This window comes from Brienomyrus brachyistius, chromosome 2 (genome assembly GCF_023856365.1).
Source record: "Brienomyrus brachyistius isolate T26 chromosome 2, BBRACH_0.4, whole genome shotgun sequence".
NCBI lineage: Eukaryota > Metazoa > Chordata > Actinopteri > Osteoglossiformes > Mormyridae > Brienomyrus > Brienomyrus brachyistius.
Window position 1 is genome coordinate 5,932,564 of NC_064534.1, and position 18,660 is coordinate 5,951,223.

The 18,660-nt window shown below is 44.2% G+C and overlaps 1 protein-coding gene across 2 annotated transcripts; it reads right to left on the reverse strand.

Annotated features, from left to right (window-relative positions):
* Positions 1-424: 424 nt before the first annotated feature.
* On the reverse strand, positions 425-16,585 carry LOC125710562 (mothers against decapentaplegic homolog 2-like). 2 transcript variants are annotated; one of them, XM_048980008.1, is made up of 11 exons: positions 16,235-16,584; positions 10,195-10,564; positions 8,160-8,249; positions 5,878-6,071; positions 5,590-5,724; positions 5,332-5,406; positions 4,935-4,988; positions 4,465-4,677; positions 3,922-4,059; positions 2,687-2,831; positions 425-2,294 (listed from the first exon to the last, which is right to left on the reverse strand). In XM_048980008.1, the coding sequence occupies exons 2-11, from the start codon at positions 10,443-10,445 to the stop codon at positions 2,171-2,173; spliced, it is 1,419 nt and encodes a 472-aa protein (XP_048835965.1). In that variant the 5' UTR covers positions 10,446-10,564; positions 16,235-16,584; the 3' UTR covers positions 425-2,170. The 2 variants fall into 2 exon arrangements, with proteins under 2 accessions (XP_048835965.1, XP_048835966.1); XM_048980009.1 differs by lacking the exon at positions 8,160-8,249 and having other exon boundaries at positions 16,235-16,585.
* Positions 16,586-18,660: the final 2,075 nt, after the last annotated feature.

Below are 18,660 nucleotides of genomic sequence, written 5' to 3' on the forward strand. Positions count from 1 at the left end.
ATCCTTACTCCAGAGGGGCCAGGAGTCACTATGATTGAGCAAATACACGATTTCTTATAGTAGTGACCCACAAATTTTGCAAAAAAAAAAAAAAATCAGCTAAACCACAAGTGTCTAAACTTCACATTTGCTAAGAATTCTTATGTAAAATATAAAACCAGAGGTTATTCCACAACCAGAAAATGATCTTTCTAGTGTAAACAACTGTTCAGTGGTGTAGTTCAGAAGAGAATACATCTGTAGAGTAAAACTCAATGCAAAGATTGTTGACAGATCCGTTTATATATCAGGTTGTGTGACACCTGTGACTTATTAAAATTTAAAAAAACTACACATGCAACACCCCCCACCCCCAATAATAGATCAGTTGTCCACCCAGCCAGGTGTGTGTGAAATGTCACATCTCATACAGACAAAGGCACGGTTGATGAGAATAAAGACCTTTATTAGTGTGTTTATGAAGAGGGCATATGTAGCGTGCCTGAAGAGCTTAGCCTGAAATTCAACCGATAATTCGCCATCGTCCCTTTACTGGTTCAACAAGCACACTAAAATGCTTTGCCAGAATTTAAAATATTTACTATATACACACACATTTCTGTATATATGTTCAAAACCCATTCTGCCTTTCCTAATGGTCCTCAAAGGCCAACGGAACGGCTCCAAGCTTTGAGGGGAGAGGTCTTCCAAGGATTACAAAGAGGTCACTACATTATCATCTCTAAATCTAAGCTGATCAGTTGCACTTATGAAACAAAAATTGCTAGTGCAACATGAATCGATAAATGAAAAGGAAGGATGGTCATGTCCATTAACGCAAAAAATGTTTCCATGGTAGCAATGGTGTTTCAAAGACCACCTCACTTCCTCTTCCTGCCCAATGCATGCTGGGAGAACAGTCAAGACTGTCACCTCTGACGTGTCACTTTGTTCCAGCACTGAGGGGCAACAAAATGCTTCCAAAAAAATAATAAATTCTGAAGCAAAATACTTCATGGGTGCCGTGAACCAAAGATGCACTAGGGGGGGAAATCTCAAACAAGGCAAGCTCAGGCCGAAAGCATTGAAGGTCTAGTTGCAAAACTTTATTGCACCATTCTTTAAAATTCTTTAAAAATAAAGCAGACTTTTTTTTTTTTTTTTTTTTTTAAATATCGGTTTCAAGGGCAGGGGATCACTAAGGCAAAGCTTCTATTAGAACAGACTCTTACTGGACCTAGGAATGCTTGTTATCAGTTTAATACTCCAAGAAGCTCTGTCCCTTTAAAAATTGGTCATAGTTTAAAAAATACTACATTTGAATAAAAAGTGAGCTACAGAGATTTTAAATATTCATATATATATATATAAAAATACATGAGAATAAAAAAGTAGGTAACAGAAAAAAAAAACAATGTCAGTGGTAGATTTCCTTCATACTTTAGTGTGGAGAGGCCTGGGCACCGTATGTTGGTACAACCACAGTATCATGTCCTGATAGGCTGGTCCTGGCCCAGAAGAGTCAGTCTCTGACCGATGCAGGGATGAGACTGGATCGAGCCCGGTACATGGGCTTGTCGTTTACAGAACACGCCAGATAAGTGCCAAGCTGCAGGGGAAGAAGCAGCAGGCTAGGATGGACCGGGCCCAACCCGAGCTGCAAATTCCCACCTGCTCGCAGGAACGCAGGTATCAACACGTCTCTGAAACAAACCGTTACGTTCTACTAGAGGAACAGAACTAAACATTGATGCCTGTCACACTGCATTTCACTCACAAGATTACAGAAAACTGATCGTTCGTTCCATGTCCACTTCAGCCTGAATTCCTGAATAACCGCAAGCTTTTTGTCAGATAAAAGTTAATGTTTGGTCTTGCCGACAAAAAACTGAAAATAAGTTACAGAAAGCCAATTTTCTCCGCAGACAAATGTCCTGTAATACTGCAAGGAAGATCCTGGCTTTAGGCCACATCTAACGAACTTTTACACCAGCACACATTTAATTCGTACTATTAACAGGTCTAACATCTATGGTTTTGGGCGAACATAATTAAAACAAGGTGCATGTAGCTGATTGGTCAGTAAGTGCCATGATGTAGTCAGAACAGTGAAGGCAAGGTGGGGATTGGGGGAGGAGGTCTTCTGGGACTGGTGCAGGTAGTATCCTGGGCAAGGGCGTGTGGGGGGGCATTACGACATACTGGAGCAGCGTGCGGAAGGTGAGCCCATCTGGGTCAGAACTTTGTCCAGCCACTGTAGTGGTCCATTAAGGTGCAGTTCAATCCAGCAGGGGGTGCTAGTCACCGTCTGTCGTCTTGGATAGAAAAAAAAAGAACCAAATATTAGAGCACTGTAATACAGAAGGAAAACAGCTTCACACAGTGTATGAAACAGCACTGCACTCCTTACCACCCACAACATGACAGATTAACGTGCAGAATGAGTGACTCTGCAAATGATGACTTACCATCAGGCGCCGGCCGACTGGATAAACCTGCACCTTGGGACACCTTTGACTTTATAGAACAAGCAGCCCAATAAACAGCACTGTGGCACTCATGTTACCTGCTCTCGGTTTCTGTTCTGGACTCATTCAAAGTGATACACTAGAGCAAAACAGCCATTGGGTCTCAAGGCTCAAAGGCACAGCCTCTCCAGAAGGTCGTCTGTGGATCGGAGCCTGGACCGTCCCAGCCTGAGGCTCACCTGTACTCGGCCCCCCAGCCTTTGACGAAGCTCATGCGGATGGTGCACATCCTGGTGAGCTGGTACACCGCCTCGAACCCCTGGTTGACTGACTGGGCCAGTAGGGCGGCGAACTCCTGATTGTTGAATATTTTCAGGTTACAGCCTGATGCAGGGAAAGTCAGCAAGAAAGCAGTAGTTTAAATGGCAGGTTTATTGCCGTTTCTGCCATACACACAGAACGCAGAGAAATGAAAACAAATGTTCCTTGAGGAGCCTGGTGCAACACAAAGAACAGAAACAGAACAATTCAGGACTACACAAGTGCAGGCATGACAGAACAATACAGGGTGCAAGGAGAGCAGAGAGAGGGAGAGTGTGGCACTGCGGAGACCGTCACAGTCCTAACCCCCGACGATACTTTAAAATACTTAGTGATCAGTCAGATTTACACAGCATACAATTCTATAAAAAAATTACATAGGTGTGCAACATTAGTATTTAAGATATTTTTTTTTGTCCCAGTTTAGTCCAATTTATCCTCTGGGCACAAACGTCACATCCACTCCTGAGTGGACAAGGGGCCACTGTTTACCCAAAAGTCAGCAGTAAGCAAAGAAACGGTACAGTTTTGCTTTTTTTTTTTCTCCAAAAAACGCTGGAGGAAAATCGATTTTAAATCTGAGTCATCTTACTGGTGAGAGTCACAGGTACAGTAATGTTAGCAAGAGTGGGAAGAACTTAGTTTAACACCAAAGATCAGCAATGCAACTCGGCTGGATTAATCAGCTTAGTTACATAAATAAAATATGAAAACGTTCACAAACCAATTTCATGATATCTCCCCCCCCCCCACAAGTTAACCGATACGAGAGCCTGGGGGAGCAATCACGGTTTTAGACGCACAACTGGCTTATGAGCAGCCAGACTCACTCCAGCGAGATGTGATTAGTGACTCAGTTAAACTCACAGGGTCTTTAATATCTCATTTTAGGACCAGCAAACCTACCCTCACTGCACAATTACCAGAATTTAATAAAAAAAAAATTTTTTGCACATGGACACGCAATAAATCACACAGCCTGGTCTGGTCTTTACCAGGTCTATCAAGCTATGGGGAACAAGACTGGACAAGGAAACAGAAGAATTCCAAAGTAGTTGTACTCATACTTGTGGAAATGGTAAAAAAATGATTTATCATTTATTATCATCATTATCCCCCCCCCCCGAGCCCCCCCAGCCCCAATGCTGCTCACCAGGGGGGATTTTGCAGACGGTTGCCGGGTGCCAGCCGTACCGCTGGTTACAGTTGGGACTCTGAACGAATATGGCGCTATCACTGAGACACTCCGCGAACACCTCCCCGCCGATGTAGTAAAGTCTCACCCCCCGCCCTGAAGGAACATCAGAGGGGCACTTTTCACCTCACCTTCACTCCGTTATGAGAAGCAGTCCAAGAAGCACGAGTCATCAGACATGCTGGAATATTACTCCCAGAAGGTGGTGATCTGCACTGAACATGCACACAGTACAGGGACCAGCCTTTGGTTTCTACATTGACCTTAATTCAGCTATTCAGAGACTTCAAAACTGCAGCTCCAAGGCCAAAGCATAGCATGAGCTAGAAAATCATACCAAATCACTGATGGTTACTTACAAAATGTTCTTTGAAGGCTTTTTGAGGATGCTATGCTGAGCTATGCCCTACAGAGGGGCTGGGGGGGGTAACCGATGTGTCTGTACCTATGTGTCTGTACCTATGTGTCTGTACCTATGTGTCTGTACCTATGTGTCTGTACCTATGTGTCTGCGCGTCATCTCCACCGTGGCGTTGCGGTTGACGTTGGACAGCAGGCCCAGGCAGAAGCGCTCCGAGTTGGAGGGGTCCGTGAAGCCGTCCACCGTCAGCGACGGCTGCGAGGCGTGGAAGGTCTCGCCCACGCGCTGGTTCAGCTCGTAGTAGGCGATGGAGCACCAGAAGGCTGGCTCCGAGTACGTCACCGGCTGGAGGTCTGCCCAGCGCGGGAAAGACACACACGATTCATTAGCTGCTTTCACTCATTTTCTGCTGGTAAATTTGAGGGGAAAATGAGCATAATTTCATTGGTTTTATTTCATATAAACAGCATGATACCACTTCATAGAACGGGCTATGAATAACAGTTTATACATTATAGCATTTTGCCCCAGAAAACACCCAGCCTCTCGATAATGTCTTAGGTGCAAAAGAGACCTTCTATCACACAGGGGACATGAGGGAAGCTCCTACCCAAGTTGTGGTTGATTGGTGAGAGTGTATTTGGCGACATTTCAGCAGGAGACCCTGAACACAACACAAGATAAGCTATTACCATCAAAGTAACACATCATCTAGTCTGTCAGAGTTGCAGCTAAACAAAGCTAAAGGTACAGGGCAAGACCTGCTGTCAAAACAGTTAATTCAATATTGTATAACTGGATACTGCAGTTTAGAGGGTCTTTAAATCACTCAGAAGCACATTAATCACATTTGCGAAGACAACCACTGTACTTCTCATTTTGTCAAGTGTACAATCTAAAAGAAAAACCAGAATCCAAGCTTGAAAGCTCAGCATGTTATCTGAGGCTATTCAGCCAGTCCTATTGGTCCCTGGTACCAAAGAACCTGATTGGCCAAGGAGTTCTACCTGAGTCCATGCTGTGGTTCATCTGTTGGTCACTGGTTTCCCCATCCTCGCTGATATACCCGGGGGGAGGCGTCTCTGTCACAGGAGGACACAAGCAGAAAATGACCATAAAAACCAGGACCAGCTCTGCAAACCGACCACAGTCTAATCAATCGTGTTTACAACTAACTCAGCGTTTACAACTGATGCTCCTGTCAAAACAGACGTGCTACTCGGGTTGAATCCCTTTCTTTAAGAAGTGCAGTGCAGCTGTCAGACCTGGTATGTAATTGTTCGGGGGCTCAATTCCAGCTGGAAAGCTGGTGTTCTCAGGTATGGAGTGAGTATAGTCATCCAGAGGAGGCAGCCCCGCCAGGATCTCCGAATGCCTTGGCACCAGGACGGGCGGCAAAACTGCGGAGAAGCAACCAGTGTAGAGCTCAGAACTCTGAGAAGATTCGCAGACCAGCCTCCCCAAACACTGACCTCTACGCCAACATCTCCTGCCCGGCACCTCCACCAATGCCCCCACCCCGTGCCCCTAGCTTAACCTGGGCTTCCACGTACCCGGCGTCTCCACCCGCTGGTAGTGGTAGGGATTGACGCACACCTCGTCCTTCTTAAGGTTGAAGGCGTACTGACAGGCCTCGACGGCGCGCAGCTCGTGGTGGCTGTGCAGGTCGGGCCAGCGCCACAGGCGGCAGTAGATGACGTGGGGGAGGCCCTTACGGTGGGACACCTGCAGCCGCCCATCTAGGGACCTGGTCCCACAAGGGAGGGAGGGAACAAGGCAGAGAGAAAAAGGAGAGAGCGCGGGCAGAAAGAGAGGATGGGAGGAGGGGTGAAGCAAAGGGACGCAGCACGGAGGGGTGGCGGAAAACAAGGATGAATAAGGTGGAGGGGTGCACAGGAAAGAAAACAGGAAAGGGGAGTGTCAAGGCATCAAGGAGGCATGGGTGTAGAGGAGGAGAGGGAGAGGGGAGAATGACAGGAGATTGAGGCAGGCACAAATGGGGAGGAGAGAGAGGATACAGAGATTACATACAACACAGAAGAGTCTGGGACTCAAAGCAACCCTTCATGTACATCCAACTAAACCGGCTGGTCATCGGATCAGATGAAAACCACTAACTGACTTATCCTGAGGTTTTCCGAAGATGTTAAAGGCGACCGCATAGCGACACGGAACAGTGTGATGTCATCACCCAGGGACACACATTTTCACATTAACTTCTGGTCACCGGCTCTCCGGTTTACATGTCAGGCCTCCGGATTTTCCATATCCGTTTATAAGGAGCACTGATGACTGACGGAGAGGAGGCAGATTGTGCCGACGATACAGAGAAACACACCGCTAAGATTTTGCTTCAGCAGCAGAACGAAATTCAGGCTGGGAATCCGATAGCAGGCCACAGCTGTGCTACTGATCCTGCACTGTAACACCGAAACCCACCCTAAAATATCAAATTATACATTTTAACATCAATAGATTTTGTGTGTGTGTGTGTGTGTGTGTGTGTGTGTATGTGTGTGTACATTAAGAAAATTCAAAATCACGCCAATAAAGTAAACTTTGACATCCACAACACAATTCTACCATTAATTTCCTGGTATTAGAACACACTGCGATATCTGAACATGAGCTACGGGGCCGTAACGGCAGTGAAGAAGAGGCACAGAGGAACCTGCACCGGGCCTCACAGATACTTCGCCGTCTATAAGACAATGGGGCGACAGATGGTGCAATGAGCAGAAGCGGGTTGGCCCACTGGCTTCACTGTAGACGAGCCGGCAGAACAAAGGCCGGCCCGTGGGGGAGTGGAACCCCAGGCCTCGCCGCCTTTATATTTCTGCTGTGATTGGGCCGTTTACCTCGAGGAGTCGCACAGCACGACGGGCCTGACTGAGCATGTGCCAGATGTGGGGGGGGTACTATAAGAAATGTGACGCGTGGGCAACTCTCTGAAACATACCACCTTAATCTGTTTTAAAGCAACGTCAGAAAAACCGCTTCATCATTCACACGCATCTAAAAACCACATCAAATATCAGGCTGCCAAATAAAGCATCTAACAGGAACGAATATGGTTACTGTCCCCAACAGCCGTTTTGTGTGACCCAGTATTGTGCTGTGAATGACTACTGAACGACTACTGAATGTGAAAAGTCAATGCTGAGTTTATTCCAGGCTGAACAATAATGAGCACAAAATACTGAAAACTTACCAGTACCTTTATCTCGATCAGTAAAACGGTTACGATTTTTCAAAATACAACAAAGGCTGTAGGTCAGAAAATGCTGGTTAAGGATTATTATCGCTGTCAATTAGCCTGGGAAAATACAAGCGAACTCCCCGAAAATGACCAAATATTTCAATTAAGGTTATCTTAATCCGTAAAATTCCAGTGAGATGTCTGGTCAGCAAGGATTTACTTGATTACGCTACAGTCACATACAAAACGTAGCAGATTTCAGAAAGCACAACTCTTAACTACTCCCAGTTAAACTGATTAAATGAATCATTCGCAGTTAATACAAAATTTGATCATTCAAATGCATTTTCACACGACACAGGAACCAAGATGCACACACAAGCACGAGTTCAAACTTAAGACAGCTCCCCGAATTTTAGTCATGCTTGACCTCACCTTAAGTTACGGCACAGTAATGCAGAGCTTAACCATTTTAGGGTGTTCCCTTAGAGAAATTGAGAATAGCGATTTACCGTAAATACATACATACATGTGCCAACTTAAAATAAAAACAAAAGGTTGGAAAGCGTTCAATTCTTCTAATTTTAGCCCTTCCCCAGCATGGCAATAAGCAGCACTGGACATGAGGATAGTCACCTGGTTTGGTCTGGGTAGCTGTGAAGGCCTGAGGCTTCCCACTGCTCTATGGTATTGGATGTACTCAGTCCCCACATTTCAGACCAATTGCTGTGCACAGGACACCAAAACAACAAAACGAAAAACACACACAAAGAAAAATAAAAACGATAAAACATGGGGCATGAGTCATTCAAAAATACAAAGATGACACAAGCATGGAAGAAACGAAACACAAACAGGGACCCTCTTACTGGAGGTAGCTCTGGTGATGAGATGTGAGTTGTCACAAAGCTCTGCAACTTGGCTTCCTCAAATAAGAGAGTCCCTTTCAATGGATGATAGGAAAAAAAAGATGTATAGTGCAAGGGAACATCTCTGGAGGTTCCACTGAAATGATCAGATGTAAACCAGAACTTAATCCATTTCAGTGGCTCCACTCTGTGGGCACAACACTTGAGTAATCTACAAGACTCCTGAAGAAGTAGTGAACACAGAGCTTTTCAGGAGAACAGCGTTTTCCTACTAAAGGGCATGCATCTAACAAACGAATGAGCACATCTGAACAGATAGATCAATTCTGGCACACAAACAAAACATGTAATGGTAGATGGTAAGAGGGAAGGTATTCATTCCAACCACTATTATCAAATGTCACAAATTTGATACCCAAAAATTTTTATATGAAATGTACAGTGGTTGGATTGAACATATGCTCTGGATGTGGTATGCCAAGAATGAGGTCCTGCCTTCTGATAGAATCAAGCTTATTGGCATGACCTCTGAGATGGGACTTAACCTGCATGTACCTAACTCAGAGGTCAACGACAGAGCTACGATCATCCTAAGCTGACGGTACCCCTTTTCACAAACGGCGGCCATCCGTGCCTCCTATTACTCAGACCAAGTCTGACATGTCCGCAACATTTTGTTCTTAAAAAATAATCTGATTTTGTTAGCTATGCTATTACGGCAGACACACATTTTTAACGTTCAACTACGTGGTTTTTGTGCAGCTCACATGAAACATTTAATTTTCACATTAGCATGAAAACATTTTAAGCTTGGCATCCTCTACCTGCCTCTTCTGCCTGGGAAGCCTGGGTACAACTGGCAACGTCAGTGACTTAAGTCACATCATACTGCATCCTTATTATAATGCTACCTCTGTTGACTACGGCACCACTGCAAATAGACCAGCCCTACTGCGACAAACAATGTCTTTCCAGGTTCATGTCAAGCTACGGCCTGATTCAAGAGTCATTTATGAGCCATTAAAAGGACTGTTCAGCACAGAAGTGAGAACCTACAACCAATATTTCATCTGCGAATTAACACATTAACATTATCATTAACTATGAATTATAAAGATTTATTTGACGGATCTTCTTTGCATCTGTGTTCGAAATGCACCCCCTGGTAATCACATTTCATTCCTACATCCTTCAGTACAAGGTTCACAGCCCACAGTGTAGTAAATAATGCAGGGGCATTTCAGGCCACAATACAAACACTTAGAAAGGACCTTCAGAACTCAAACACAAAGTGTTCTGTTCTTTGTTGCGTTTGTGATGGGAATGGAAATCGCCATCAATTCAATGGAGAACACTCTATATGCGTGTGTATATGACTATACACACACACAATGAACAGGATTAATTACTGCAACTCATGGGTGATTTCAAATTAGTAGTTGTTTAAATCTCCAAGTACCTCACCAGAGTAATAGGGAGACCAATAGCATCACGTCTTGTTCCCTACCCTACCATGCTTTGTTACGGGCAAAACACTAGCTTCCACAGAGTGACCATGGCACACTCCACAGACTAACGGATCCAGGCCCAGATGCAATCACGGCCCAAAACCCCAAGAATCCCAGATTCGGATGTGGCAGCAGCCCCACAGATACGCTTCCAGGGCCAAGCAGATGCAGCTGAAGTGCCATACATTAGCGAAGCCAGGCTCAGATGCAAATCGCAACGGCACACAAATGCAAGCTCAGGCTCGAGTTCAGCCGTGCAGTCAAGCGGGGCAGGGTTCCGACAGAGCGGCCTACCTGGGGATGGTCACACACTTGGTGTTGCTGTTCTGGGTGGTGATGGCCTTCTCCAGCTCGTCCAGCTGGCCCGTCTTCTTCAGCTTCTTCACCAGGCTCTTCACGGCCTTCTCGCACCACTTCTCCTCCTGGCCGTGCTGCTCGCCGCCGCTGCCGCCGCCGCCCGCCCCGACCCCAGAAGTGCCGGGCGCCTTCTTCCAGCCTAACAGGCGCTTCACCACTGGCGGCGTGAAAGGCAGGATGGAGGACATGCTGGCTCCCAGTGAGGCTGCTCAGTCACCAAGGACGGGAGATCCTCTCCAACTGGAGGGAACCTTGACAATGATGGTGCCAACAGCGAGGCAGGCAAGCCTGGTGAGTTGGGGGATACCTACAGAGACACGAGAGATCCCGTCATACAAAATCTAAATGTTTTATTGTGAATTTCAGATACAGGATCCATGAAGTCCTTCCCACTGGTCATAGTACCCATGAGAAGCAATACTTACAATATAAATATTGGGACAAACAAACAAAAACATTTTAATACATGCACTGTAAAACACCGACAAAAGAAATACTGTTAACCAATACCGGTAACCACCAGACTGGTGGGAGAAGTTCTTCTGGGGTGGGGGAACTGCCAAGCACAACTGTAAGAGTCACTACAGTAGACAGGAGAATTGCTTCAGTCGATCTTTGCCAAATATTCCACTTGTAACTATCACTAGATATATCCAAAGATACCAGAGGAGTATCAATCCTTACAAACCCTCCATAATTTCCCCCTCAAATCAGGCTAAGCAAAAACAAGGCAGAAGCAGAATGAAATTGCGTGTTTTTTTTTTTTTGTTCTGATTCAAAAACCCCATATCGAGCCGACAACAAGAGGTGACGTTCTAGAAAGGAAAACTGCAAACATGTTCATCCAAACATTTGTCAATAAAACCCTCTCTTGTCAATGGGGGTCTATCTAATGAAGGAAAACAACTTCAACACTGCTAAAGATGGTCTCTGGCCCAGATGGTTCTCGGCTGAGAAACATCTGGGGGGGTCAGCAATAAAGTCCAGGTGATCCAGCTGTTTGAAGTAGGTGACAGGATCATGAACAGGTGGCTGTCAGAACACTGAATCATGCAAACACATGGGTCTGTGTTCTAGACAGTGTCACAGTCTGGATGCGTCTGGGTCCAACTGATGATCTGTTATCTGAATGCCAGATGGCCTGAGAGCAGAAGGCAGAAGGGAAAGCAGAAAAAAAGGACTAACAGTTGATAAATACTTATACACAAGTAGATAACTGACTGCAGGATCCGTCCTCAGCTCAGCACCATTTGCTGCAGAAAAGGCTAACGAGGATGATTTTAAAATTTACAATCGAATACAGACAATGATTGAATTACAGGCATGGGTATGCGGATTGTCCATAACAGTAGCTCCCTTTTGTACACTTAACGACTAAACTAATTGGTGAAGACAAAAGGGAAGATCTTCAGAATACATCAATGCAAATCTCATTACTACTATACATCTTCCATGCCACAGTTTATTATTTTACTGTAAAATTGACAGCAAGGCAGGTCTAATTTTGCTTTAACATATAAACTTCTCCCTAGAACGAACTTCTATAGATAAATTCTAGACCAGCTGAAAACAGGTTTAGGAATCATTTACGCAGCCGGATAGAATTGCAGCAGAGAGACATTTTACTGACCTTGACTACATTCTGCAGAAATCAGACACCTTAGATTTATTTCAAAAAGTAAGAGTCAAGCATGCAGTTCTCAGTTATAACACCAAGGTTTTTATTATCATTTTTTTTAATTGACACATAAGTTATCACCAAAAGGATATTCTGCGTCTTGCAACCCTACTGTCTTATGTGGGATCCAAGCTGAGCGTTTAAGCATTTCCATTTGGCCTGACAGATGGTTATAAAACAAAACTCAATACAACAGTTAGCACCATCCGAGAACATCTCCCACAGGCAGAAGAACTTGGTCTCTAACTCAGCTACTGACTCCTGAGTATTTTTACTATTCATCATTTACTCAATGAGACTGGGAATAGTCTGACAGACTGAATGCAGAAAACAAAGAAAAACAAAGATTGATAAAACTGTCTAGTCTATGCAAAGGAGAATGTTGTGACCCGCAGCATGGAAGCCACACAAGTCCATGAACAGAACTAAAGGCAAAATAATTTAGATAAGAAATCATTTCAATGGTTCCGCAACTAGATTCAAAAACTGAAAAGGGGCTTCATTTGGTCCTGAAATAAAGGAACATACTCAAGAAAAAAAAAACCCAACATGCAACACAGATTTTCACTTCAGATCTTTCAGATCTTTTGTTAGATCTGTAGGCGCAGGTTCCAGATTAAAAAGGGGAATTGTTATGAACATGAAACATGCAGCCAGTTTATTTGATGCAACAAAAAAAAATTATAATAATCAAGTAGAATTAGCCACATTAGTAGATATTTATGAGAACTTTGTCATGGAATACATTAATAAAAGCACCACTTTTAAATAACACGTTCGCCGACTATATTTGCTAATTATGAGTGGCAGGACTCCAAGCTCAGCAAATTGGAGAACTGGGCGGTTCATATTATGATCAACTAGCTATGAGAAGCATAACATAGCCTTAGTATACATGTTTTCAATCCAGCTACCTTTCCAGTAAAATGAAACACATTTGCATTCTGGCTTTAAAGCCAAGCCTTTGTCAAGTAGCAGGCGTATTAATTTAAATGCTACAATTCTACTATAAGTTCTGTGAATAGACTTATTAGTAAGACTCTTGTCTTCAGTTGGTACTGGATTTGACAACAGGGGCTCATAAATCACATGTGAAAACATGCGCTGGGCAAAGGAGGTAAATGTTCACCTTTCCTACACCCAGCCCACCACATATAGTCTGTTGGAATTATATCTACATGATAGGGACCCTACAGAGCTAAGTACTGTGGAAAAGCAGACTGGTAATCCATTCAATAAACAACATTTAGAGTGTAACATTGACAACTGGGTGAAACGGTCAGATTTTGTAGCTCACAGATTCAAAACTTTGAATCTTGATTTGCAGAAGCAAATCTTAGATTCACTTCCCTTTTACATACGGATTTTAAAAACTAAAATTGTATATTACAGCAACTCTCTGTTACCAATAAGACAGGGGGTTTTGACTGAAGGTGTTGCTTGCTGGAGAGGACCCAGTCATCAAAGACAATCCAGCAACCCGCAAACCCAAAATTAAAGCTCATCGCTGGTAAGTAGTTCATTCACAAGAGCTTTAACTGCAAAGTGATATTATTTAATGATATTTTCCACTGTGGATTTGCAGTGATGAGCTGAGATTCAAGTCATTATAGCAGGAATCATAGTAAATTAGTTCACATGTACTTGTTTTACATTTTAGGAAAAAAAACAGATTAGTTGGGATGGAAGCCATTTAATGATTCAATGAACCTGGCAGACATCTATGGAAGCCTAATCCTCACTCCCTGGCCTTGTCTCTGAGTCATGGATTAGAATTATTTAGACTACTGTACTCATTTTTAGATAAGAGAAGCATCGTATCACAAAGGGTGGACACAGTCTCTTCCTAAAAACCCTAGATTTCTCCACAAAGCATTAACTGCAAATAAAACTCAGGTATTCTATGTGCACAACGCGGACAACCAGCAACTCGGACTTTACTCTGCTGTAAATTTTGGCATTTCTTTGAATTAGAAATGGAGCAGGGCACATTACAAACTGTGATGCCTCCGGGGCCAAGTTATGTTTGTCAATCTTTGATAGCCAGGAGATCACATATCACTGGGGCCCACGCGGATAACAATCTTATAAAAGCTTGTTGTGTTTGCTGAGAAGCAAATTCATCTATGTTTTGGTGACTTTGATGCCTAATATGGATCTGAATACAGTCACCCACATTTCCAAGTATAGTGTCCCCAATTATTGGAGCCATTGAAGGTTTCTAAAGAGTGTTTTTGAGTGGGGGGCAATTTGTTTGAATGTGAAAGCAACATCCAGACGAATGATGAACAGTTTGTCCCACTGTGCTGGCATCACCTGGGCAGAATTCTCCCGCATCTGAAGTGGAGCAGAGACAAGAGGACACAGGGCTCCAAAACGAAGCCTCAACCTAGAATTCACATAGAGCTACTTTGTCATTTTATCAATCAGCTGTACCTACAAGAATTACAGACAAAGGTTACATATTCCAGCCAAAAGACAACATTGCTAAGTAGTCCACGGAAAAGGAGTTACAATTGCCAAGATGATGTACAGTTGGTGTTTTGTATAAATTATAGTATGATATAGAGAATACTCAGTATATTTGACCAGATCTGCTTGGGCAGAAATAAAATCAAAGTATCACGCTACTACAATATGAAATGCACTTTATGTAAAGATATACAATGTCATATGTGCCCTGAAACAGTGAGGAGGGGGTTACTGCAGGCAGGGTGAGCATTATTGGGGGAACACTTTCTGAAAAAATTTACAGAATCATCTTAATGACTTGAATCCCAACTTGATACTTTTCTAAATACATTAATGCCCCCTCAACACTACATAGAAGAGAAAATAGAGTATTACTAAACACATATATTAACTGCAAAGCTTAATTATCCCATTATGTCAGGTGCCCCATTTTCACAATACTCACCCTGTGGTCAGTCAAAACAGACAGTTAACCAGAAGCGAGCATGTTTGAATATCCTGGGGCAGTAAATAAAATTGGAACAAGGATAAAAATCAAGCTCCTTTGGATATAAACTGAGCTAAAATTCTTAGAACACTGAGCCAGTGATTGCTGTCCTGCTGTACTGGTGTCCTCAGTTTTAACCAGATGCGGCGCAGTGGTTAAGGACACTGCGTGATTAAGCAAAAGCTACAATTTCAAATACAAATTGGTACATAAAATCGATAAAAAGAAAGTAAGTCCAGCTCAGTATGAACACAATAACGGCAAACCTGGTTACCAGTTCCCACATAAAGACCCTTTTCATAACTGCATAGTCACATAACGGCAGAAATCCAGAAAGAATTAAAATACAACGTTATCATACATTTTCCAGTTGCGTTTCGGGGGCGACATTAAGTAACAATCAAGAGCAGGCATTGTTCAAGCATGTGACGGGCATGCAAGCGAGGGAACGAGGCCTGGCAGAGGACAGCACATATCTCAGAGGAAAAAAGAACAATTATCCAAAAATTAGCCTTATTCACATCTAACATTTTTTGCCTGTTAAATTACACGTTTTGCCGCCGATTTGCTCAGTCCTACTGCAACTTGTTTGAATGCTTCACACGGGGCAACGAAAACATATCTAGAATTAAAAATTCCCGACAATAAAACGTATTCAGCTGTCAATGATGTAAGAGCCCACGGAAACGCGGTCTAAGTCGGCCTGGCCATAGATACGCATAACCAGACTTAAATGGATTTTAAGTTTTAAAAATTAAGTTTTAAATGGAAGTACTGCTGCCCTGGAGTATTTATGTGTTGATCAGCTAACTAGTCATCGAAGTTCATTTCCTACCCATTTCTTCGATCTCCCCACCACGGTCGGCGGCAATTACCATTATATAACCTTCCCCATCCGTGAAATCTCACTACCGCCTTGAAGGCGCAACTGATGGACATGCCTACTTTGTTAAAGTTTATTGAAAAAGCGATAACAAAGACACGGCGCGTGCCATTCAAAGTGATGTTAAAAACAAAGGCTGCAGCGCATGTCAGCTACAGATCTACAGTGAATGTCACGATTTAAGCCGGACTCTGCCTGCACCACCGCGGGCACCGAGCGGACCGGGGCCTCTCCGCTTTACATACATTCGGTCAAACATCTCCTGCGATGACAGCTTATAAAGCCACCGACTCATCCAAAACGGGGGAAAGACGCAAGGCCGACGGACTAGCCCCCGGCACCGGCCTCGAACGCACCGCAGGTCGGTTCCTTTCTTTTTAACTGGCGGACTTTTGCGCGATGGAGCCGAGCAATAAAAAGCAGCAAAAGGGTGGATGAAGCAGTGCAAAGACGGTACCGGTAAAGCAGACGGGCTGGGCAGCGATGGATGGGTGAGAGTCCCCCGGAATGACTGTAGCGCTGGATGGGTGAGAGTCCCCGGAGTGCGGCCGCTCTGCTGTTTTGTTTACCATCAATGTAAAAACGCCTCAAACCCGCCCTCTCCCCCGAAACAAAACGGCCCCTCACTCTGCGCCACACTACGGCTAAAAACTGCAGCGCAGCGCTTCAAAGGGGGAGCATCCCTCCCACTTTCTTTTAACGACTGAAAATATTATTATTAGAAAAATAATAATATTTTTTTTAGTTATTCCTTTCCCTGAGTCGCCTAACTGGACCCCAATCTAACGGCCTAGTTGCACACAGCCAATCCGCTCTTAAGACCACCCCTTCCTGCCAGAGCCTGGCATCCTTGCAGCTGATTGGACGGCATACTGCTGAAGACGTTCTTCTTTCGAATTGGTCAAAATAAGAGTCGATCGAATACCCCCCCCCCCCCAACACATATTCTTTATATACTGTATATATGAAATTGCGAAGAGTGGATTGCGAACATAAGATTGTAAGGACAAGAGGTTACAGAAATTGGATGTATGTACGGATGGATGGAAAAACACGTTTTGGTGACTCAGCTGTCTGTTCAATAAAATTAGTTTTCGATTTCTGGTGACGATATGATTTTCCCTTTAGGTACCAAATCTATAGGTTAATATAATCTCCGAAAAATTAATTCACGGTGTGTAAAAGAACAGTCGGGATAACGGCGTCAGGGCTTCCAATAAAGTAACTTTTCCTACACGATATTAATTTTTTTACAGTGTATGATAGTCTATTAATGATGAGACCATAATCGTTATGCCACAAGAAATCATGACCTCAACCATCCATTCATTTTTTTATGTTTCTGAAAGTAGAAAGAATGAGGGATACAATACCGTTTACACCTTTATTTTTCAATGCAGCTCATACAACAACAGGTTATGGTATTGATGCATTAGTCCTAGTAGTAGTGTTGCACTTCGCAGATTTGAGTAGCCTAGTTGTCCTGATAGTTTCTTGATTTTTAAAAAGATGTCATGTAGCTCTTGCTCCAATGCTGCATATTCCTCTAGCTGGCCATTTATTGGAAGGTCACTGACAACTCGTCAACTCCTTGGCACCTGTATGTTTGAAATGTGCTATTTGCCTCAATTGTATGTTGCTTTGGATAAAAGCATGCAAGTCCAGTATGTAATGAACACAATGTCTGTTGGTTTAGCAATCATGTGCACTTAAAGGGAGACAAATGACTGCAGATGTGAATGTGAAACAAGGTTGGAAACCATATGCTGAAGGTATTGAGCTGTCGACCAACATGTAATGTACATGAAACCGTAGGTACTTCCTGTTCAAATCCCAGCTTCTGTCTAACTTTGCAAATGCCTGTTATACCCTTAATATTACCACATAGGCAATTCTTCAGGGTACAGAAGTTTACAAAGGGAACCGAAAATCTTTTCATAGCAAGGCCAAATACTATAATCTCCATGTTACCTGCATAATAATCAACTGAGCTTGCAGCCCTCTTAAAATGACCAGACCCGCATGCCAGATGGTGAGAAAGATGACTGGCTGAGAGCAGAATGCAGACACATTGCTCAGGGGTACCGATCCCCTTTGACTGGCCTGCTTGACGTATGAGATGCCAACAGAAAGGGATGCAGAAAATATAAACATCATCATAAGGGGTCTTTTGAGCCGCACTTCATCTGGTTCCTCACCCAGGAAATGTTTGCCTTGGGTGACCCTACCAGAGGTATAAAGCCACGGGCAACTTAGCGCCTGGGATCACTGGAACATGCAAACCCCTACACCACGATAAGGTGTCGGCTCCAGGAGAGGACAAACATAGATTCACATTTTGCCTCGCCCAGACACTGGTCATCAGGGCCCCCCACCCTTGGAGCCAGGCCTGGGGGTGGGGCTTGATAGCAAGTGCCTGGTAGCCAGGCCTGCACCCATAGGGCCTGGTTGAGCACAGCTTGAAGGCGGCATGTGGGTCCCCTCTCCAATGGGCTTACCACCTGTAGGAGGGGCCAAAGGGGTCAGGTGCAGTGCGAGTTGGGCAGTGGCCGAAGGTGGGGACCTTGGCAGTCCAATCCTCGGCTGCAGAAGCTAGCTCTAGGTACATGGAATGTCACCTCTCTGGTGGGGAAGGAGCCTGAGCTGGTGCACGAGGCTGTGAGGTTCCGACTAGATATAGTCGGGCTCACCTCAATGCACGGCTTGGGCTCTGGAACCAGTCTCCTTAAAGGAGATTGGACCCTCTTCCACTCTGGAGTTGCTCACGGAGGCGCCGAGCGGGCATGCAGGGGCGCTGCTAAGGATTTTGGGCCCCATGAAAAGAATCTTGACAGGGCCCCCAACACAGTTTATTGGGGGCTTCTCTGGGCCCCCTCTCAGTCA

Coding starts and splice junctions, on each gene's coding strand:
- LOC125710562 (XM_048980008.1), bottom strand. CDS start 10,445: ATGTCCTCCATCCTGCCTTTCACGCCGCCAGTGGTGAAGCGCCTGTTA. Junction 6,072..8,159: donor AGCTACCCAGACCAAACCAG/GTGACTATCCTC, acceptor TTGTGGGACCAG/GTCCCTAGATGGGCGGCTGC. Junction 4,060..4,464: donor GATGACGCGCAGACACATAG/GTACAGACACAT, acceptor ATGTTCCTTCAG/GGCGGGGGGTGAGACTTTAC.